The 24,160-nt window shown below is 38.8% G+C and overlaps 1 protein-coding gene across 1 annotated transcript in view; it reads left to right on the top strand.

The window, feature by feature from the left end:
* PIGN (phosphatidylinositol glycan anchor biosynthesis, class N) overlaps nucleotides 1–24,160 on the top strand; it is a 79,780-nt gene that overhangs the window by 36,912 nt on the left and 18,708 nt on the right. Inside the window, exons 12-18 of the mRNA XM_010073179.1 lie at nucleotides 5,578–5,656; nucleotides 7,874–8,056; nucleotides 11,348–11,484; nucleotides 12,529–12,628; nucleotides 12,760–12,852; nucleotides 14,272–14,363; nucleotides 18,764–18,875. Coding sequence (XP_010071481.1) covers nucleotides 5,578–5,656; nucleotides 7,874–8,056; nucleotides 11,348–11,484; nucleotides 12,529–12,628; nucleotides 12,760–12,852; nucleotides 14,272–14,363; nucleotides 18,764–18,875 — 796 coding nt within the window. The remainder of the gene's footprint in view (nucleotides 1–5,577; nucleotides 5,657–7,873; nucleotides 8,057–11,347; nucleotides 11,485–12,528; nucleotides 12,629–12,759; nucleotides 12,853–14,271; nucleotides 14,364–18,763; nucleotides 18,876–24,160) is intronic.

Genomic DNA, 24,160 nt, shown 5'->3' with positions numbered 1-24,160 from the left:
TGCTCAGTGAATTGGCAGCTGGCAGTTAGCTTGCCTGCTCCTTTTTCTCTCATCTCTGCTATCTAAAGGATTTACATAAATATCCTAAGGCTATTGGATATGTGAATATACTGCATTGGGGATGCTGATCTGTGGAAATTAAAAGACTATTTTAATTCCCCGGACTTGACAGTCCAGCATTAGACCATTAGCAGTTAGACCACTTCCTGCGGTTTCACTGATGTCCTGCTGTTTCCTTCTTTGCGTATTTGTAAATCTGAATACAAAAGCATACATGTACTGTCAGGTTTTTGCAATGTGTCAGTAAAGATGCTTTCTGGTATCTTTGGCCCGTGGAAGTGTGTCTCCCCTCCCTTCATTTCATTAAGCTTTAAAGAACAAAAGCCTCAGGACTTCAAACAGGAGCCTCGTATTATTTCTTACTCCTTTGTTTTGGAGAGCCTGATGCATGCAGCAGTGATTTTTAATGTTTCTTAAAAGAAAAAGGGTTGCAAAGATAACTGAGTACAATCCTACAGCTATACTGGCTGATTTACAATCTATAACAAGGTAGTCAGAATATCCAGAAACACCAAAACCTACTTGAAATTTACACAGTCCAAGACTGAGACCACCTGGTAGTGGAATGGCAGGAGAAAGAGAGTAGATCAAGTTGGGAGAGGCAATATTGAGGGTCCTGGGCTTTAAGAAGCTGTAATAAATGCTTTCCTGTAGGTTTATGTGGAGTACCTTTTCTTTTAAAAAAGCCTAGCTTTATCACACTAAAAACATCACTGCATTTTTTTGTCTGTAAACTACATGCATCTTGCTTCTGAATTATGAAAATCAGGTTTTGTAGGACTTGCCTGTTCTAGTAGCTTACCTGAAAATATTTTGGTAAACAATTAAAATTCAGACTGTTCTGAACAGATTAAGGATCAGTGAGTTACCCACCAAAATGGTTAATCTTTGAAACTTCACTCTTTGATCAAAACTAAAACATAGGCAAAGGACTGTCTCTATACCTCATCGAATGTGCTTTCAGCCTGTCTTTGGCAGATACAGTAAAACAATTCTTTCTTTTGAGTAGGCACATCTAAAGAAATTGAATTAAACACATTGAAAATGTGAAAAAACAGCTTCTGGCTATTAAAATTCATGTAAATATGTAATTTGGTGAAGTCCATAGAACTGTAACGCATTTTTTTCCTGATCATTGCCCTTAGTAGCATCATGTACTCTCTACTGCACAGCAAGTTCAACAGAAGGTAAACATTGTGGTTCCAGACTTTTGATTTTTTGAAATATTTATTTGGTTGATCTTTCCACGTTTTGCTAAATGAACTCACGACTTTGCATCACTTGCCATTCACTTTCTTTCTGAGGATTCTCTGCCATTGATGGAGAAGTGGGAAGGTTTTATATTGTGCATTTTGTTCTGCTCCTACAAGGCTATGCACCATGCCTTCAAAAGAAACAGTAGAACGATGAAGTTAGGCTAGTTTGTGATTGTTCTGTCATTAATATCAAGTCTCTGCACTTATGGGTTGCTAACTGGGGTGAATTTGATGTGGAGGTGGCATAAGCATGCAATCACGCTTCTGCTAAACGAGTAGTGTTCAATACTGTACAATAAAATGACTATAAATCATTACCCAAATAACCAGGCATAATAAAATTAACAAACTAGCAGTGATGGATACAGATGTATTTGCAAAACATCTCCTTCTACTCCAAGAGTTTTATTTCGTGATTTGACTGCGGCACGCTACCTGTGCTGTTGAGGATCGTAATTTCAGTAGTGTGATGATAAACAAGACTCCTTGGCCAAGGAGAGGGTCCCCTTGACATTGCTCTGGTGAATGTGCTTCATCACAGTCTCGTTGTTAGTGCTGTCAAATAGCTTAGCTTATATGAAGCATGCATGATGTGTTGGAAAGATTAATTTTGTCACTTATACAAATGACAAGGGTAGCTAACATCTCAGAAGGGATAGTTTACAAGCACTTGCACAATTAACCCAATTGTTTTCTTTCATAATTAATTATGTTTATTCATGGATGAAGCTGTGATTTCTGCTTGGAACTAGAAAGTTAAGCTCTGATAGCCTTTGTGAAAAACAAAATTACTGTTCTAGAGCGACCCTCGTTTCCTGTGAAGCATGTAATCTGAAGTCTTTAGAATCCTGATGATATTGTGAATGCGTGTTTTTATAGGATATATGACTATAGAGTTATTGGGGTTTTTTTAGGTTAATCCTCAGAGTGCTACATTTTACAGTGCATGTGTTTTGCAATGCTTTCAAGAAAAGAATAGGAGGACAGAGTTGAGTCTCCTGACTGAATTCACTTTGTGTATGTTTATTAATTAATAGGATAGGTATTTTTGTGTTATGGAAAAAGACTTTTGGTTTTACCAGTCAAGGCTACTCATCTTGAATTTGGTAGAATTGGATTTTGGTGATGGGTAGCTGGGAAGAGCATATACGTATGCTTTCTTTGTAGAGTTCAGAATTTTTCTAATAATGATCAGTAAATTCACTTCATTACTGTTAATATTTATTGCATGGATGTGTGCATTAAGTGATCTTGAGAATACATTGACATACTAGTAGTGTCTCTAGCATGTTGCATACTAGAACACAGGGAAATAACTCTTATCAGTTTATTCCTTTCTAACACTGTTTGTCTTGTGTTCAAAACCTTTTAAATAGTTTAAAATTAAGTGGTGCTAAAAATAGTTTCAGCTTTAACTTCTCAGATTTAAATTTTCATGGTGGTTTTGTTGTTTGGTGAGTCTTGTAGGTTTTATGGAATCACCATTTCTAAAGTTTCTGATTTTCTATAGGCAACTTTCCACTTGTCTCATGGCTCAGCTTTGTCTCTCTTTGCTACATCTAGCAAGGGACTCCTCTTAAATCTCCCATCGACTTTATCAGCTTTAGGATGTGAATCAGGGTCCTCAATGGATGATAAACTGCTTGTGGTGAACTATATCCATTCCTTAACCAAGAGATAATCAGCATTATTTGGTAACTCTTCTTTCTAGTCTGGTGTGAGATGCAAAAATTCTCTAGTCACTTCTTTGAGTTTTTGATTAATACAGAGGCAAAAATATCTTAAGATGACAATCAGCCCTGGCAGTCAGGATGAAACTTGCATGTTGATACAGTTATATATGGAGTCCCTAGTTTCTGGTGGAATTCACAAACTTTACAAAAACAACCTCTAGGCAATTGTAAATTCAGCGTCTTGAAAAGCATGCATAGTGAAGTAAGCTAAAATGTGTAGTATGATATTAGCTATTGAAAATTAACAATGCACCTGATAACAATAGCCCCTTGACAAAATAATTGCCTTCTGCATTTGACTTACTGAAGTTCTACTGTTTAAAAAAGACGTTTATTGTGTTGCAGCATCCATGTACGGAGATCCTGGGTGCTATCATCTAAGAAGGAATAGGTAAAGACTATTATTCATTAGTAATAAAATTATTCATTGAGAGTAAAAAGATAATTAAGGGATTTATAGCTAAATGACTAAAGCTATAAAGTGAAAGATAATTTTAGCACATTAAAAATTTGCATTGAATCTGACAAGGTTAAAATCCACAGAAAATAGTATGTGTAAAACAATAAAAATGAGACAGTGAACATAGGAACATCTTGGATGTATTTAAGTCCTAAATAAAGCTGCTTAATATTTATTCTAGATTTTATTAAGATCCTTACCTAAAAGCTAAGATACATTTTTCCTCCTATTATTCTCCACACATGGTGAAAACTCCTGCCTTGATTTGGTGTGTTGCTCCCTTTCCCCTGACAAAAATCTTAGCAAAACTTGAGGGTTAGAGCTTTCCTTGAGGCAGTGCTTGGGTCTGGTTGATGTGTTTGAAGAATTGATTCTAACTTAAGTCATCATCAGCCCTGGTGCGCGCTTGCTGGCTGCTCGCTGGTAGGTCTTGGCCTGCAGAGCTGTAAGGTTGGCTTTCATAGGGACGTATCGTGAAGGTGCAGGAACAACCAACAGTCACTCTGCTGTTTTTCAACTCTGTTTTCTAAAATCCTCTGTTCTCTCCCCAGAGTTAAAGTGATCAAATACCATCACCTTGTCATCATCTTTTCCTTCCTTCTTCTTTGTCCATAGGACCTCTCTCTCCTTACCTGTTTAAAGATACTATCCTTCAATTATTTTCTAGATTGAAGCGTCAAACATTTTTAAGTACAGTTATTTCATTCACTTTTCTTCCTGCTTCTATGATCCAATGTTTTAGAAGACTCCTGCACAATACTGCTGTGCTCTGTACTCAGGGAAACAGTATCAAAATATACCAGGATGTTATTACTAATAAAAATTCAGATTGTCCAGTCACAGAATCCTTTTAATATGTTTCAGGGCTCAATATCTGATATGTGTGTATTGTTGATGATGTATCAGCTGCTCCTGGGTTGTAGGCAGAAGTGGTTCCCAGTTGTCAGGGAGCTGCAGGAACAACCTTTTCCATTCAGTAGTTGCATAAGATCAAGACCTGCCCCTGTGGCTCAGCAAAGTGACAACACAGGTGATTGCTTTTGATTTGAACAGTAGGAGTGACACCCCCTGGAACGAGTCCTGACTTGGCACAGGCTGAAACATGAAGTTGGTCATTGTGTATGAGGCATGTGAGGGAGGGAGGCGTGCAACTGGGAGGTCGTGTGCTGGGAACACTGAGGAGGTGATGCTGTGCCACAGCAGCATTGTGGAGGACATGAAGGAAAACTGCTGTATGCTGCATTCATCAGCTATCAGAAAGTTGTGACCCGTGGTAGTTTGTCTCTGGTGCCTAGAGTGGCGGTGACTGTGTTGTGCCTTATAACTTGCCCAGGGTAAGCCTGGGATCCTCTGACCTACCACTATCCTTAACTTGGGAAAAAAAATGGTACAGGAAAAAAGGCTCCTTCCCCTTTCATTTGGTGGAGGTTGACTTGTTTCTCCATGTTGCTACTTTCTGTAAGGGAAGAATTATAGCAGTTATTTAGGTTGACGATCAAATTTATTAAGATCTAAGAGATCCTTATCACTGACCTCAGGGTAGCCAGGTGCCTGCGTTATCCCCTGCTCTGGGGACACTGCTAACAGCTCCCTGTGTAACAGGACACAGGCTCGTGTTTTTCAAAGACAAGATTGTTAGGCATCATCTGCTGTTAGTGTGGAACCTGAACAGTTCGTCCTATGCTGACAGGCTTACGAACTGCTTACAACCGTCTGTCAAATCGGTGAAATTGCTTAGTTCTTGTATGAGCAGTGCTTCTTGTCCAGAGCAATGGTCAATAATAATGCACAAGGGAGATAATTTTCAGCAGTATTAGGGAACACCTACATAAAAGAAATGTCTCTTCATGCAAAGATCTTGGGATCAGTTAGCAGCAGTTTTGACACAAGTGTGAAGATGAATGTAGAGGAATGGATTAGTTCCCATTACCTAATTACTTCTAATGAAGTTCAAAATATTTTGGTATGTTTCATTCCAGAGTAATTTTTTTACCACAAAGTTACTTTTTTCTGCCTCTTCTGCTCGTGACAAGAAGAAAAGTTAATATCTCTTTATATTGTTTTACAGACCACTATCTGATTCTGAACAGATCAACTTTTTAAGGAAGACGAGACTATATATTCAGCAGCAGAAGTATGATGAAGCGGTAAGCCTGTTTTTGCTATATGCCTTCTAGAAACTTTTTACAGGAACTTCTGTTATATGCAAATATTTTGATTTGTTTCACTTGAAATGAAACTGGGAAATAAAACTTTCTTCCTTCCTTACGATGCACATCTCGCTTATTAACACTAATAAAATCCCACTGTAAGTCTCAAAAATTTAGCATTTTGACATCAGTACTAATAAGGAATACCATGTTGCTATATTTTTTCTCAGACTTCTTAAACTGTTACCATTCCATAGTATACTAACGCACAGTGCATATTTTTCCTTTCTACTGTAGAAAAGGGTAAATTGAGAAGCTGAGCAATATAGTTCATGTTCACACTTCTTATGCTGCTAGTTGCATGAAAAAAAAGCATGTTGTCTTGCTCCATCAGAGACCCTGCCTTGTTTTGTTCTTTTCCCTGAACCAGCTGTTCTTATTTTTAATTTCATGTTTCAGTTTGTCAGAGACTGGGAGCCATATGTGGAATAGTTCTGTGCTTCTCAGTTCTGGTATTACTTTCCTAAGTGTTTGCTACCACTTACGGTGTGACAGTGTACAGTTCACCAGTGCTCGTATTCTGACATTCACAGAAATAATTAGTAGAGATAAATGCTACAAATAAGTCTTCCATTTTAACAGGTTTAATTTAGTCACTGACTTTTGTCGTTAAAAGTACATGAAAAAGTTGAATATGTAAGATTACATTTAACCTGCCAGATGCATGGAAGAGTAATTCCATTGTGTGTTAGGGTTCAGCTCTTCTTTTTCCCTAATATGTTATTCAGGGTAATAAATTACTATTTGATGCACAGGACAGCTAAATATGTTTTTTACTTTGTGCCTTTTTATTTACCTCATTGTAAATTGGAGATAGCTCAGTTTAAATCAATGGATCTATGTTGATGTGGGAGCAGGTTTTCTTTTTGGTATTCCTAGTACTACTACTTGGCTGTCACACATTTACTTAGAGGAGATATTTTTTACATTTCAGCAGCAGAACCTGTGAGTTTGTGTTGTTGGTTATATAGATTTTTACCCCTTGTTCAGTTGAGTGCCCCATGTGTTCAAGTTTACTCTTGATCACTAACACACCAGGCATGCGCATGTGCCCTGGTTATCCTCAGCTTCCTATATTGTAACACAGAAAGGTTGATGCATTGCCAGCTGCTGGGGTGTAGATGATTCTTTGCCCTTCCACTCTCCAGCTCTTTGCATTGCAAATGTGTGTTCATAATTGTATCCTCAGGAATGACGTGACCTTGGGTGAGTTTGCCCACTGGCAGACTTGGGATCTCTTCAGTAGTTGGCACACCTTTTTCTGTGGGTTGTTGCTGTTAAGTCCCAACAGGATACCTGGACATATGAAGAAGTCATATATGCTCAACTTCTTGTTATACTCTTCCGTACAGATATTTTAATCACCAAAGAATCCTCTGTGGCCACAAATCACACAGCTGAGCTTCTGATCTTTGGGTAAATCACAGGGGTCAGCACACCTCTGTGTAAGGAATGAAAGTGGGAAAAAACACTGTCTTTACCATGGTGTCTCACCAGTGGAGGTACAGAGTAAGGGGACCTGTGGTTAGACTGAGTACAACCCTTCTTGTGTCCAAATGATTTGCATCCTGAGAGCCCCAAGCAGCTGCTTTGTGAAAGAAACTGGGCCTCCAGTTCAATTTCTGAATTCACCTCTGGTGCTTAGGCAAAGTGCTGGGGGCATTGGGTACTACTGAAGTGGAGGACATCAAACCCTAGGAAGGGGGTATTTCAGGCTGTGGGGACTGACCACGTTTCAGCTGCATCCATAGTCCTCCTCCTATGGAAATGTGCCTTCAGAAGCACATGACTGTTTTTTTGTGGGGGTCGCTTACACTGTAATATGTATATGGCCAAATGCTCATGGGAAAAACAAGTGGCATGCTTGGTAGTAGGTGGTGTTCAAGGTGTGCTGTCTGAGTAGCTTTCACCATCTGGCTACTGTTGTGGCCAGGGAGGATGGCGAAAGAGCAAATGATGGCTGACTTTATGTCCAACAGGAGTCCCAAGCAGTGTGCACTCCAGCAGCTGGTGCTGGCCAAAACACTCTACCTGAGCACAGGGAGGACACACGTGCCAAGACTGGCGGAGCTGCTTGAGCTCGGTTGCTGTCAGGTCAATTTGCAGAGCTTGCAATATTCTAAACTGTTGCTTATATGTTTTGTCTGCCTCTAGGTATCTCTGTGCAAAACCCTGATTAACCTTGCTTTGGAAGGCTTGTCTTATTACCACACTTATGATAGATTATTCCTGGGTCTAAGTATTGCAATGGGTTTTGTGGGCTGGACGACTTACGTAATTTTGGTGATTATCAAGACCAATACCAATTTGACCAAGACTGCCCAGACTAATCATAAGGTAGGTCAGAAACATGCAATGATTTTTATTCTATCAGTTTTCAGCATCAAATGTATGTTCAGTCCCTCTGTGCAGGAGAGCAAATTGCACAGCTTCCACTTCTTTTGACTGCACATGGAAAATGGCAGGCGGTGGAGTTTTCTAGTTTCTGTAATCCTGTGTAGTGTTACTATTTGGTCCATTTATTAGGGTCAGTATTCCTAAGCTGTCTAAGTCTGAGTATGCAATACTGTGCTTTCTCAGTTTCTTCCTTCCTGCAGCTGTGCATTTTAGTAGATGCTAATGTAAGTGTAAGCAAATATAGTGATTTAAACTAATAGAGGGTCTGTCTTTAACCAAAAGTCAATTTTCAGCATTAATTGTAGCAGTCAGCACTCTGTTGTAATGATACTTGTTTGGAAGAATACAGACTTTGGGCCAATTTGATTTTTTTTTTTTCTTTACTGTAAGGCCAAAAAAAATTAGCATGTAAATTGTTTTATTCCTGTCCTCTTTGGCAACATGAAATCAGTTTTCAGAAGCTGTCTGTGCAGTCAAATCGTGGCATTTTTAAAATGTATAACCTGTTTTAATACAAAGGGAACTGTGGTTTCACAGATTGACTTGCTCTCACTTGGTCTTTGTGATTTGCAAGGGTGCAGCAGAAGACATCAAAGATGAAGGAAGCTCTTTTTGACAAGATTATTGTGGTTTTCTTTTTTAAAAAGTAAAAAATCCTAGGAAATCCGTTTACTTTCAGTCATTCATCAGGAAAAGAGATAGCTCAAAAAGGTGAACAGACAGAAAGCTAGCATTTCATTAGAGAAGGATTAAAGGCTTGAGGCGGGGAGGGGGGTAATCTCCCAATCTTCAAGAATTTATTTCCGAATAAAAGGAATTGTTTCATTTGGTAATGCAAATAAGAATGAGTACTCAGCATCTTTACTGCCTTCAATATATTACTCTGAGAAAATTCCTATCATGCTATCTTGAGGTTTTTACTACTGACTGAAATGAGATAGTCTTGGCCTTTAATGAAAATGATCAAACAAAATTGAAATGGAAAATATTCATAAGTGCTGTACTGCATGATTTAGGTTTTCTTTCATCAAATAACTGAGAAGAAATAATCCAAGATGCGTGTTGTGATAGATGTGTAGAAAATAATTACAATAAATAGACTGAGTATTGGGCATATTAATAACTACACTAAGCAAAAACTTCACATTTTTAGTTGACAACAGATTTTCATTTGGTATATTGATTTTACTTGTTGAAGACAAATTTTCTGCTAGTGACACTGGTACAAAAAAATAGGTTTCTTAGTTCTTTGTCTATAGAATTTTCCTTTCCTCAGTTTTAGTAAGAGGCCCCTTTTCTGTAGAAACTTTTTTTTAGTGTTCCTAAATACCTAGGAAATCATAGTGTGAAGCTAGTGCTTTATATATGGAAGTTATTTGGTTTGTAGCTAATATTGGAGCTACTTAAAGAATTTTGCTGAGAAACTGATCTACCATTGACAAATAGCCTTCTGCAAAGCACATCCTTATAAAATCTGAAAGGAGCCTCTGAATGATGAAACTGCATATCCTGTATATATAATCTTTAAAAGTTTTTGGCTTTTTATGCTGCGCATGAAAAAACTTTCTTTCTTTTAGAGTAGTGTGTTGTTTTGCTTAGCAAGAAGCCTAATGTTTTAATCTATTTTTAAACATACCCAGAAAATGCAAATCTGGTTTATTTTCAATGCATGACCAGCTCTATAATATTTATGTCTCTATATGGAATACAATGTTGATTGTATGCGTTTTCTCATTCAGTGATAAATTATATTGTGTGCACATTGTATCTATACATATTAATTCTGTCTATATGTCAGCAAATGTAAAATTTAAAACTAATAAAATTGCATTAGGTCAGCTTTCTATACAGCATGCTCTTTCTTACTCTAATGGTGTATATTAGCAGCAATTCTATCTTAAAAATAATTCAGAACTGGCATTTGCTGTCAGTTTAGATCAAGGCAGTTGCATGTCAGTTGTGGGGGGAGACCAGAAAAAATTCTAACCTGCCTACATGAATTGCTAATTGAATGTCTTTTCTTCTCAGCATATTTAACATAGTCGCATATGTCTACATAACTCATTCAAAGAAACTGGCATTTGTGTAGGCAAAAACAGTGTCTTCAGCCATTACCTACACAATACACTGAAGACTGTTCAGGCACTAAGGCTGCCTTTGCTATGCCAAGTTGCAATCCATAAAGATAAAATTGTTTATTTGAAACTTGACCATAATCTTCCCTTACTGCTAATTCTTCTGATATCTGAATGTCCCTAATAAGGAAGAGTAGTTCAGTGTCCGGGTAGAAAGCAGATGCAGAGTGACTGCTTAATGCTTCTCTTTTGCACAAACAAGTGATTGCTGCTACCTGATGGTTAAGGAGTAGCCTACCTGTCCGAGATCACCCATTTTAAATATTTCCTTTTTCTCTTTGATGGCTCCTCCTTACAGTTTTCTCAGTCCGAGAATGTGTTTCTTTGAGTACAGGGCAGGCAGAATGTTCTAATCTCGTATGGGTTTTTTGGGGGGTTTTTTGTTTTTGTTTTTTAAATCAAAGCCCAAAGCTGGCGTTGTAGGTTAGGATTAAATATAGTAACAGTTCTAGCTATGCTAGGAACCTTTTAGTGCTGTGCGACTCTAGTCCTCTGTTGTATTTTGAAACTGTAGGTTGCTCGCAAGCCTCCTTCAGTAGCTGTCCCTGAATCCTGAAGAGTTGGGGTTTTTTCCAGTAGGAGTTAATGGTTTATATTTTAATTTAATTAATTCTCCTACAAATGTCTCAAGGAGGAAGAGGAAACACGTGCTAACAGAATTTCTGTTAAACGTTTTGACCGTAATGCTACTTGAACTTGAAAGGTCATGCTCCAAGTCTGCTTTTAAAATCTAAATTTGAGAGAGTTCTTTTTTTGCAAAACCCTTAGCATTTCTGACTTCACTGGATTTCAGATACCCATTGAACATAAATACTTTTGGGATTCCAAATTGTACAAATGTGCCTTGCCTGTGCAGATTTTACTGCAAGGCCTTATGTAGAGACATGTTCAGAGTCAGATCTTCAAATCCCACTGTTGTTTTCTTCATCTGGCTGGAAAAAGTGTCCAGAGTTGTGTACATAGACACAAGGCGGCTTCAGTGGCAGTGTTAAAATAACATTTGCTTTACTGTGTGACTAGCAAATGGAAAATAGCATGTAGTTTAAAACGTTTTATTAATGTTTCAGGAATGTTTGTCCAATTATTTGTTTTTCAGGAATCTACTGTTCTCTTCTACGGTTTTGTCTTTGTTGGAATGATAATAGCTTTTTTCCTGTTGATTCAAACATGTTCTTGGACGTACTACGTATACTGTCTCCTGCCAGTACCACTATGGTATGCAGTTGTGAGAGAGTAAGTGAAGAATACTTTTTACCGAGAATGTTTTATAAAACCAGATCTGTGTGTCATTTTTGTTGACAATTAATTTTTCCCCATAAGTTTGGGAGAAAAAAAGTAGATATAATTTTATTAAACTTCCTGAAATGCTTCCTGAGATATTCCAGAGAACTCTGGTCTATATTTCACTTAACATATAAAGTAGTTTACAAACTGATACAGCTACCACTTCTAGAAGATATCTTTGCTATTAGGAAAAATAAATTTATGTCTTTCCAAGACACAATATTTTTAGTACACTCATAACTGTAGCAAAAGGGTGCTAAAATCTTGGACAAATACCTGTAGCAGCTGACTTATTTTGTAAAATGGGACAGGTTGTTCCTTTTCTTCAGTAATTTTGAAATAGTCTGATCCTGCTAAGTGTCAAGCATGCTGAACTCCGGCTGCTTTTGGAGAACATGTGCTAGTCATGTTGAGGATTGTGCTCTGGTATTGAAACAGATGCGTCTTGTTTGTGTCTCCTTTTCTGCCAAATCCAAACATACTAGTTACCTTCTGATTTCCATTACTTACCTAATCTGCTGGCAATTCTGTAGATGCCAAATTGGCATTATTCAGAGAAAATGAGACCAACTGCAGTTAGATAATGACGTGCCTCATAAAACACAGGAAAAGCTTACTGTGAATTTATTTCTCTCTCTAAAGCTACTGAATGTTTCATCAGTTATGACAGACATTAGGCACAACATAACCAAAAATGTTCATAAACTCAGAGCTGATTTGGTTAAAGAGTAATCTGAAGCGTGTCCAAATACTGGTGAAGATATGCCAGAAATGAGAGGCAAAAAGCTGGAGCGTTTTCTCGTAGATTTTTATATCAAGTAAAGCTGGGCAGAAGGAGCCTCAGGCCATCACAGACTCCATTTCTAAACAGCAGGCAGGATCAGCAATACCTGAAACACTTCTTGTGCTCTGACCCCCTCCCTGCCCTTCAAAAGTAAAATCCTATATTATTTTTGGTTTTTTAAAATAACTACTATCCATCATTTTGAATAGGCTTCCTGTTATTCAAGACCTTGCTGCAAATCTCTTGTCACTTCATATTGGTCGGTCTATAGGATTCCTCTTGGTTTGTACACTGGGAATTGAAATACTAGTAAGTATTTTATCCGTATGTATCAACAGAGTATATCATTGTTAGCATTCTACCTCTTTGAGGAGTTGTAAGTTTTATTAATATGCTTGGTTTTCAGTCTTCTGTTGCATTTTTTTTATTATTATTATTAGGTCTTCAGCTTTTTCTACCGTTCTACGCTTACTATTGGTCTTCTTGTCTTTGCTGGCTGGCCAGTTATCGCACAGCTGTGGGCACAAGCAAAGGTACTGTATTGCTCTGCTTAAAAAGAGCATTTTAAATGGCTAACAGCTGATTCCATCTTAGGATGTTGGGACTGGTCTCTTTGGAATGCCGCTTTAGATTCCTGTTCAGTTATGTTCTCATTCTGATCTCTGTCACGAGCAGCATGTAGCAAGGCAAGGGAGTTTAATATGATCTGCATAGATGTGTTATACAAGATAAGTAGTAAGACTGCTTAAGAATTTTGGGCTAGCTGTGAGTTAGCTATCAGTTTGCTATCAGTTTTCTGTTGTTAATGATAACTAAAAAGTGCTTGACTTAAAATAACATGAAATGCACTTGATTTATCAAATTGTCACAGTGACAAAAGTGTTGACTTGCACGATTGGTGAAAGTGCCACCATTTAAGGAACATGATCATTTTTTGAAAGAAAAAAAAAGATAACTGAAAAACACTTGTCAGTTCATTATTGTCTTCAATCAGCTGACACACATTGCTCCTCAGAGGCAGCTTTCTGTACTGTTTTTCCCAGGAAAAAACTGCACTTTTGTAGTTATGGGTGTGAAGTAGCACAACAGTTAATGTAAGAGACAATTCTTCCCTTAGTTTATTCAAATATCTCTTACTTCATGGGATACCTAAAACCTAGGGTTCTGGGATAACATTAACATTTCAATTAAAACAAAAAAATTTTGAGTCAAATTGGCAAGTCTTGCTCCACAAGAACTGTCAAGATGGGGCTTGTATCTGTTTATTTACATTTTTTAATTGTATTTAAGTAATCAATAATTTTTCTTAAAGCTGGGTATACATAGAAGATGTTCTGTAGCACGGAAAAGTTCCTTTGAGGAACTTGAGTCTGACTTGAACTTGAAAACTTTTAAGTGATACAGCTCTTAATATCTTCATTTAGAGTAAAATACCTGGGATAGGTTTTTTTTTCTTCCTAGCAAAGAATAAGAAAGCTACTTAGTTGATTATAGTGGTTAAATCAAATGGCATTCAGATTCAAAGACTGAAAAATGTTAACATATTGCCAGAGAATAGGTGATTAATTAGCTGATGCAAAATTCTGATGAGATTGGTTTAACAACTTTTTTCCATAAGGTTACTCATCAGCGTTCTGGTGACTGCAATGTGTGTGAAGGCCACACTTTAAGAAAGTGCTTTTAAGTATAAGCTTAGCTTTAATTCTCATTGTCTTTGATAGGATTTTGACAGCTGTCTAAATTAGATTCTTTTCTGTATTAAATTGAAGTGCTGTAATACCAATGACCCTGTGCCCTTTTTTCAGTTAATTTAATTCTTGATAGAGGCAAGGGTATTTTGCCTGTGGGAAATGCTAGTAAGCATTAGTAGTTTACTGAAGTATTTTTTTCTGATTAGACAATTGTCTGTTCACATGACCCCCAAAAAATCCCATTTGTTTTTCTTCTTTTAGACAACAGCATTGATCTGGACTCTTCTGTGTGTGCTCCTGGCAATATTTCCTTTAATGCCTGTTGTAGGAAGAGAACCAAACATTCCTCTGGTGTAAGAATCTCGTCTAGTTCTTTAAACGTTTTATTTCCCTCTTTGATATTCAAAATTTAGACTGACTTTTGATATATGTGAGGAATTGTGTTATTGAAAGCTGGCTGAGACAGGTATTGAAATTCAGAATTTAAATAACATGATTATAGAGACCTCAGTTACTCACTAATGTGAATGAGAATAGACTTTTAATTCTTTTGCCACATCCATTTGCTCTTTGTGTTATTCTGTAATTTGTTGTCCAGGGAAACATTTGTCGCAATATAAAAATTTGCAAATTTTACATGAAAATAAAGGTCATCATTAAAGGAGGAGATTCACTGGGGTGTAAACATGGTAAATAACACTGACGTATGTGAATAAGAACATTTATTCAAAAGCAATTTACTTTGACAGCATCTTTCTGAATTCCTCCATCTAATTCTGAATAATCTGTCTTGGAATAGCAGTCTATACCTAATGAGATATTCAGGGAAATAGAGCAAATAGGATAGGCAGAGCTGTCATCTTCCTCGATGTCTCCCTTGTTTTGTCTTTTTCCACTTCTGCTTCTCTGTTCTGCATCTTCCTTTCTGGTGTTGCCTGTCTGATTTTCTACAGTTGTTGATTTGCATTTTTTTCTAGTGCATCTTTGTCGTCTGTCCCTCTCCTCTTGTGAGCTACTCTTTCGTCATACAAGCATGCTCTCATCTCTGGATGCAATCCAGTTGGTGGGCCTGAAGGCATTAGGCTTGTGGTGTCATTGAGGTTACTGCAGAGAGAGGCTTGAACTAACCTAGACTGCAATGGTTCCTTCTGCTGTCTGGCAGAAGATACTGTGCCCCATCAGAGCCAGGGTGCTGGACCCCCAGTAAAATATGGGATTTGAGCAGTAATATATGATTGCAGATAGAATTATGAGCCCAGATATTTCCAAAATTATTGACATTCTGCCTCAATATTTTTCACTGCAGTTTAAATCTGTGTGTTGAAAACCCTTCTTAGTCTTGATGCTTGGGCATGCTAGAAATATTCAGGACAATTTTGCTTTGGCTGTATTACAGCCTCTCAGCTGTATATACATATGTATGTATTTCTGCTGGTCTGAACTGAGGGGTTTTTATTCTTTGGAACATTTGAGCACAGCTTAGAAATGAAAATGGAATTAAATTGCCTTCAGATCTTCCTCCCTGGCACTGCTTTACATTCACCTTACCCAGGCTGCACATCTTCCTATTTTTTCTTCTAATGAAACATTGTACCTGTGAAACAGTTTGGGCTGGTCTGAATCTTGTCAGGGGAGTTTTGAAGCTGAAAAGGCTTGAAGCAACAATTAAAAATATATGTATATGTGACACTTCAGGATGTTGAAAATAAGGAGATGCTGGGAGAGAAGATACAGGAGAGAGAAAATTAGAGCGACAATGAGAAATAGGTGCATTTATTAAATCTGTTCTTGAGCAGCGGCACTATATGTCAGGTCAAGACTTTTTCTATACATTGTTAAGACTTGTATGGTACAAACAGGGAGGTCCTAACTCAACTCAGTCATGAGAAGGAAGCATACGGGAGGTGAAAGCAGGGTCAGATGACCTGGGAGGAACGTAGAGACACTGCCTGAACATGCAGGATAGCTTAGGAAAGCCAAAGCTCTCCTGCAGTTGAATCTGGTGTGGGATGTAAAGTGCAACAAGATAGCGTACAGCAGCAAAAGGAAGACTAGGGAAAATGTGGCCCTGCTGCTGACTGGGGACCCGGACCTGGTGATAAATGACATGAAAAAGGCTGAGGCCTTCTTTTGTCTCCCTCTTTACTGGTAAGACTGGCTATTAGGAACCCCAGCTTTCAGACTGTTGAGACCTGTGGGAAAGTCTGGAGCAAGGAAGACATAATCTTAGTGGAAGAGGATGAGGTTAGGGAACACTTAAATTGGACGTGAATGAGTCTATGGGCTTGGATGGGATATACCCAAAAGAGCTGAGGGAGCTGGCCAATGTCACTGTGAGAATCTTTAAAGAGTTGTGACAGCGGCTGGTGGGAGACATCTCCTGAGGACTGGACAAAAGCAGATGTTCTCACTGCTGTCTTCAAGAAGGGCAAAAGAGAGAACCCAGGGGACTATGGGATGGTCAGCCTCACCTCAGGCCCTGGAAAGGTACTCGAGCGACTAATCCTGAAAGCAAACAATTTCTAAACATGAAGGCAAGAAGGTGATTGGGAGTAGTCAGCATGAATTTATGAAGGGGAAATTATGCTTGACCAACCTGGTAGCCTTCTAAGATGAGAAGAAGACTGGCTCAGTAAGCCAAGGGAGAGAAGTGAATGTTGTTTATTTTGACTTCAGCAAGGACTTGGGTAGTCTCCCATAACATCCTCATACACAGACTGATGATGTATAGGCTAGATCAGCAGACAGTGGGGTGGATGGAAAACACACTAATTGTCAAGTTCAAAGGATTGTAATCAACAGCACAGAGTCCGGCTGGAGGCCAGTCACTAGTAGTGTGCAGCAGGGGTTGGTACTGGGGCCAATGCTGTTTAACAACTTCATTACTGACCTAGATGATGGGACAGAATGCACCCTCAACAAGTTTTGTAGGTGATACAAAACTGGGAGAAGTGGTTGATGCAGCAGATGGACATGCTGCCTTTCAAAGGAATCTCAACAGACTGGAAAAATAGGCAAATGGGAAGCTCATGAAGATCAAAAAAGAGAAGTGTAAATTCCTGCACCTGAGCAGAAGTAATTTCCGCACCAGTTCAGGCTGGGACCGACTGGTTTGACCATGAGCCAGCAATGGGCCCCTTGCAGAAAGGGCCAATGGTATCCTCGGCATCACCAGGATGGTAATGAGGAAGGTGATTATTCCTCTCTATTCAGCCCTGATGAGATGCATCTGAAAGTGCTGTGTCCAGTGCTGGGCTCTCTGGAAAGAGATGTGAACACACTGGATCAGGTCCAGAGAATGGCCATTAGGATGAGTAAGGGATTAGAGCATCTGTCACAGGAGACCAAGCAAGAGTTGGGACTGCTTGTCTTGGAGGAGAGACTGAGAGAGCTGGAACTGGTTATTCTGCAGAAGAAAAGACTCAGGAGGATCTTCTCAGTGTGTGTAAGTACCTGTCTAGACGAGAAGAGTAAAGATGACAGATTCTTCTCAGTGTCCAGAGAAGAGACAAGAAATGGGCAAAAATTCAGATACAGGAAATTCCATTTAAACAAAAGAAAAAAGCTTTTTGACACTGAGGAACAGGTTCCCCAGAGAGGTTGTCGAGCCTCCATCAGTAGAAGTTTTCAAGACCCAGCTAGACATGGCCCTGAGCAGCCTGCTGCAGTTGGAATTGCTTTGACTAGGGAGTTGGACTAGACTGATCTCCAGAGGTACCTTCCAACTTCCGTTCTGTGAGCAAGTAGCCTGCAACTATGTTCCTCTATTGGTTAGATCATTACTTGAAAATTGCTATTGTGATACGCCAGTGTAGCCTGCTTTTACTGAATATGAGGTATTTGTACATTTTTGTGTTATGCCTGAGAAAACACAATGAGTGGAGCAGTCACAAATGGCCATTTTTGTCAGTAGTCTCTTAGTGGAGATGCCAAGGGACAAGTGGAAGCAAGGCTACTTCTATATCAAGGTTGTAGCGTGACAGAAATACAGGCAAAAACTTCTGCTGCCTTTAGAATTTATTTGCTTGCTTGGTGACTGAAGGGAGATAACTGGAGGTGATATTAGTATTGATCTTTTAGTGAATCGTGTCTATTATTTTGGACTAGTATTGTAATGAGCAGATTTACTCAATAGTGCCAAGCAGTACTTTTTTTTCCTGTGTTTACTTGATGAGTGACAATCTTCCTGTTAGTCTTGCTGTTGCATTTAAACAAAGCTATGTGTTTGATAGTAATGGTGGTGTAATTACCCTGTTAGATGGCAAACCTGACAAACCTTGAAACCACTAAATTTGGATCACCTATCACTGTTACTGTTTTATTCAAAATATTGTTTGGAGGTAATTGAAAGTGCCTAAAAATAATGTGTGACAGATCAGACATGCGGCCAAAATATAAACTTTTTTGGCACTGCCATGAAAAGAGTGTAACTGTATTTGTGGATGGCAAGTTTGTTTAAAACAAAAACAAAACCAGAAAAACCCACACACCCCTGCATTCCCAGCTCCCCCCCACTACAAAAAAAAACCCCAAAACAAAACAAACAGACAAGCAAAAACAAAACCACCAAGCCACACTTGATTCTGGATTGGATTTTGTTTTTCTAAAACTGGATGTTGAAGTTTACTTAACATGTTAAGTCTTGATACTGTAATGAATTATTTCATCTTAGTAAATAACATATCTGTGAAAATTTGCTGAACTTTTTGATGATATTTCCTGGATTTTATTGTTCTTTTGTTTGTTTTTGCAGAATAGCAACTGGTTTGCTGACTCTCTTGATCTCTTGCTTTTCATTGGCATCTCTTCGTAAAAGTGAAAATAAGTACAGAAATAATGAAGATCTGAAGGTACATTTTTACCAGGTCAGTTGCTACTTTTCAGTAATTCTGAATTCTGAGGGTTTTTATGTGCAACTTTTTGTGTACTTTCTAAGAACATGATCCTACCAAGGCCACAATTTTCAAGAAAATTATTATTCCCCATGACTATTTCAAGAGGACCGTGTGCTCATGGTAATATGGATTTTTAAATATCATAATGCTGTGTTCCCAAAAGCTCATCCTGTGCATATTTATGTGTATTGATACATAGGTGTGCATACATGTTCTGATGCTCTACTCAGAGAGTTAGAGTTTGTCCTGCCTTCTGTCTGTGCATATAACTTCCAGTGACCTTTGTAGGAATTGCACATGTGCACTGAAGAACAACTTGCTGGTTCAAGGGGTTCTTTCCAGCTTCTGGCTGTTGCATAACAATGTTAGACCGATACTGAGCTGGTTTTCTGTTGGTTAAACCTTCTTCCAGATAAAAGATGAGATTTTTTTCTTTATAGCCTAATGAAATAGGTAGATCTTTTAATAGTAAGTGCTAATTAAGTTCTAGAAAGCCTTTAAGATTCTAATAATGCTTTGCATGTCTGCTGTCCTCTTTTTTTTTTTTTTAATTGTATTGCCAAGATAATGGTTTTATTTCAAGACCAGTTTTATTGGTTATGACTTACATGCTGGAGTTTCTCATTGAGCTAAGCAATGTATTCATTATATCAGTGATTTAGGTGTGGAGCTCAAGTTGGTTAAAAGGAGGAGAGTTCGTTCATTCATTAAAGAATAATGAATGCTTAATATGCCTTTACCTGAGTGTGCACCCATGGTTTCTCTTAACTTTTCCAGCTTAACTGTGGAAAAGAGGTATCAGTTCCTTTCCTAAGCATTTAGGACGGATATTTCCAGTGGATTTCTCACTGGGATGCCTGGAAACAAATTGTACTGGGTGGGGGAGTGAGAGAGCAGCGGAGTGGGCATCTGACAGCTGGCCAGTGTCAACTCATCACAACTGTGGCAGCATTTCACGTGGTGTAACGGTGTGGAGAAGCTCACAAATGATGATGAAATGGATCTGTAGTCAAAAAGTAATGCCAGACTATTCTTGAGCCAACTTTAGAGATTGAGGAAATTCACACACACAGCTCCTAGATACTTAATTAGCTGAAAATGTTCTGTGTGCTTGTTCAAGGAGTAATATCTTCGTTTTTCTCCCAACCTTTAAGATGATCATAAAGCTCATCAAATTGCTCCTTAATCAGAGGATATTTTACAATAGTGACATCTAATTACTAGTCTCTATTAGATCTTTATTTCAAAAGCTTGCCTGGGAATGGAAAACTGGGATTCACCCTTCACACTCTGGGCAAGGAAAAGATTGGGAGGGGAAATTGTTCAGACTTAGAGGGGGAAAGGGACATTACAGAGGCATTACCCATTTCGAAGCAAATAACTTGTTTTGAAGTTAGGTTGCATTTAGTTGCTTTGAAATGTCCAGGAAAACAAAAGGAAAATGTTTGTCAGAAGACTAGTATTTCTAGGCAATGGAATTCCCTTGTTCTCCTTTTCATTTTGAATTGGAGTCTTTAGTAAGGACACGGAAGGGGGTAGTCTTCTAAAACGCTGGTTTGGAGCATTTTGAACACACAAGTTTTGATTTCCAATTACCAGGCAGTTTTAAGGGTGAGATGAATCCTCTAGTCAGATGAAACATACTTATTTTGCAATGACAGACAGTGATCAGGGCACTGGGCACTGACATTCATGGCCCCCCATGACATATTCGTATGTCCGGGGCCCCATGCCATGTTCATATTCATATGGCATGACCTCGTGCCGTAGTCATACTCACACAGGGCGGCCTCAGGAAACTCAGGTTGGTTGTTTTATGCTTCTTCGTTTTGGGGGAGTGAGAAAATACAATAATTTGCTACAGGTCTTTTTTTTCCCCTGTGTGCCATTTTCGTGGCAAGTATTAGTTGAAGTGGAAGGGCAAATATGGTTTTCCTTCCTCGTACTCTGTATGGTTTGTCTTGGGGATTACCATAGCTGCTCTGCTAACCTCTTTTATAGGTTCAGCTCTGACCAAAAGCCTTTCAATTACACAATGGAGAAGAAATAGCTGGTGTTTCGAGGTTTTTTTCGTTTTACAAAAAGCCAACTGATCTGACAAACTGCTCTGACCAGGATCCCCTGACCTTTTTTTTTTTTTTTCTGGTAGTGTCTGTGATTTAGAACCCTCATTTCACCTGACCTCAAAATTTTGCACCTGCTCATTTGGGATGAGGTGCATTTTTATGCAAGAAATAAGATAGTATTTCCCAAAGGCTCAGGTAGTTCTTATTTGCCTGAGCTGTTCTCCACAAGTTATTTTAGAGTTGCATCTGAATAAAGACACTTTCCCTTGCAGTTCTCTTCCTATTTCGGTCAGAGAAAGAGGGGCATTCAGCATAGCCTAGGCTTTTTGTTGTGCTTATGATGAATTTTTTTTCTCTTCTGAAGACAACTTTCTTCTTTCTTGTCCAAGTGATATTCCTTTTTCACCTGGGAAAGTAGCTTGTAGTGAAGATATCACGCCTGGTAAGAAACAAAGCTTGTGCCATTACATTAATTGCTCTGCTTTTGGTCAAAAAGGAGCCTGAGTTGGCAGAGACCCTCAGAGTAGGTGAAGAGCCTGCCAGTTTGCATGTAGTCCTCAACAGAAAAGATACATTTCTCTGTTCTGGTCCTGAACTATGTATTATTGTGTTGGTTTCTCCATGGATGGGACAGAGTGTACGCCTTAGCAAATGAGTATGAACTGCATACCTGCATGGATCTGAGAGGCCACTTACAGGCTACTCATTTATTCACTGGTTTTTGTACTGACACACTACAGCTTTCCAACATGAGTATTAGCCTTAAAGAAGCAAAAAAGTCCCAGACAACCAAACAGCACGATCAAAAAGATTTCTCAGCAAAAGCATATAAACAGGTACTTTAAAAACTAAAAATGCAAGCTTGAGTAACTTCATATGGTTACATTTACATTTCTGTTACAAAAACTTCAGTTGTGTTTAGACCTAATTTTGAATTTGTGATACGTGTCACTGTTTGCTTGAGGCAGAAGATACTAATTACACCCTCAGAGTTTCTCAAAATTGCCAAGAGTTTCTCAGTTTTTCTCATGGTATCATTAAAGCGGGAATAACATTTTTTTTGCTGAATTTTGTTTGCTATGGCAAGGAGAGACTTGTCTTTTGGTTAATGCTGCTTCTTTGCTTCATTGAGAAGTCATTAAGGCTTCAAGAGTGGTGAAAACAGAAGTTATTTATAATGCATCGGCTAGACTGCTGCAGTGCATACCGTACAACTTTTTTTTTTTCTTTTTCTTTTTTTTTTTTTTTTTTTTTTTCTGGAGAGAACATCAGTTTCTCTTTGCCAGCATGAAGTCCAGTTTTTGCTGCACTACCGAAAACACCACTGTTTCAGTTGATTGATAAAGTTGGGCCAAATCATTATTCCTATAAGGCTTGAGCTTCATCTGGGTCCGAGGTGGTTTCCTCTAAATTAGGAGGAGAAATAAACCACAGGAATTCATGTCATATTGGTGGAACTAGGGGACAGGAGGAGTGTTTTCAGTCAGCCTTGTATAGCGTTCACCTGATGATGCTGGTTCCCCCGCCATGCTCTCTATGGGCTGTTACAATGTTAGATGCTTAGGAGAGCTCTCAGCAGCTGGAGAAGAGCTGCTGGGACTGCAGCTGTCACCCTTGGTTTTCTCTTTCTAGCTGTGACCTACGCATGAGCATTTCTCAGAGGCCAGCTCTTAAACTGTTCAAGAGTAATCTCTGAACTTCGAAGAAGGTTGTGAAGGGGGAAAGAAGACAGGTTCTTAGCTGGAGACCTCAGTTTGCATTTCCAAGTTGCTTCTGCGCTGTTCCACAGTCCTGGACATGTTGGTGAAAGCTGAGAGCAGTTTGAACATGACTTAAAATGTGAACACAGGAGTCTCCAAAGCAGATGCTGAGCCCTTCCCTGGACACTGGCATAGATCTAGCAGCAATAAATTGCGTTCACTAAAGTGCCTAGGTCATCACAAGTCTTCCAAGGCACAAGATATATTATGGGAGATGACACAAAGTGAGTGCAAAGTGACTTCACCAGTGCCTAGGGGATAGCGGAGGTATTACCGGAGCTTATGACACTAAAAGAATTTGAAAAGATATATCAAAGGGGAGAGATCTGGCCTGAATACAGCAAAAGCATCCCAAATAAACATCAGAGGTCTAAAGGGGCCAATTCCCTGAGCTTTTGGAGGCTTAATGCTTCGACCTAGCTTATTGATGTCACACAGAAATAGAAGTTACATGTTCTTGTGGCCTGAAATTAAATAGAAGCAGCAGATACAGGGCAAAAAAAGCATGCTGACAGCAAAGTGTATCTTCTGGGCAGGTACCACTAGGTATCCCTGTGTCTGACAGGGGAATGGCAGGTATTCATACGGTAAAAAGTGATGGATGTGAACACTGTGTAGTTTCTTTGCGCTAAAAAAGCCATAACAGCAATTATATCTTGTCATGCAGTTGTAAAGCAGGTTTGCAAAGTACTGTGCATGCTTGATTTGCCTTTTAGCTGAACTACAGAGTTATGAATAAATAGCAGTAATTGAAAACTCGGCTAAAGCATATTCTTGGATAATTGTCGTCTTTCAAAAATAACTGACTCATGGGGTAATTTTCCTAAGGTTTTTGCACCTCCTTGATGACTGAATAGTGTCTCTTGAATTATTAAAGAAAGAAAAACCAACCTCTTCAGCTTCAGTGTTTCTCCAAGGCAGAGGGCTCTGCTTGAGGTGGTTCAGACAACTTCATTTGAACAGTCTGCTCAGATTGCAGCTTCTTCTTTCTACCTCTTAAAATACACCTCCAATCTGCTCTGCTGCTGCTGTCTTTTCCTATGGGAGCTGTGCTGCCCATGCAAAGCTCTTGCCTTAAGTAGCCTTCCCCTTCACCCTGGTCCTAATCCTGCAGTGAAGCCAGAGGTTCTGCTGCTTTGTGATTGCTGCTTGAGGACAAGTGCTCCTTGAAAAACTGGGGGCATATGTCTTCTGTGGTTTACATGAGTGTTTAAGGAGTTACTCTTGATAAAGAGCATATCATGTCAAATCAGTGATTCAGGGCGCTTGTTTAAACAATTTGAAAGTAGCACAAATTAATAATCGTAATCACCATAATCATCCCTAGAAGAAAGTTTTTAAATGCATAGATTATAAAAAGGTATAAATACCCGATACTACATGTCAGACTCCTGTTGTTATGCTGATGCAGATGAGGTGTTCATGCAAC

The sequence above is a fragment of the Pterocles gutturalis genome, unplaced genomic scaffold (genome assembly GCF_000699245.1).
Source record: "Pterocles gutturalis isolate BGI_N339 unplaced genomic scaffold, ASM69924v1 scaffold5967, whole genome shotgun sequence".
Taxonomy (NCBI): domain Eukaryota; kingdom Metazoa; phylum Chordata; class Aves; order Pterocliformes; family Pteroclidae; genus Pterocles; species Pterocles gutturalis.
Note: the sequence above shows the minus strand (reverse complement) of the source record. Positions and strands in the feature narration are given on the sequence as shown.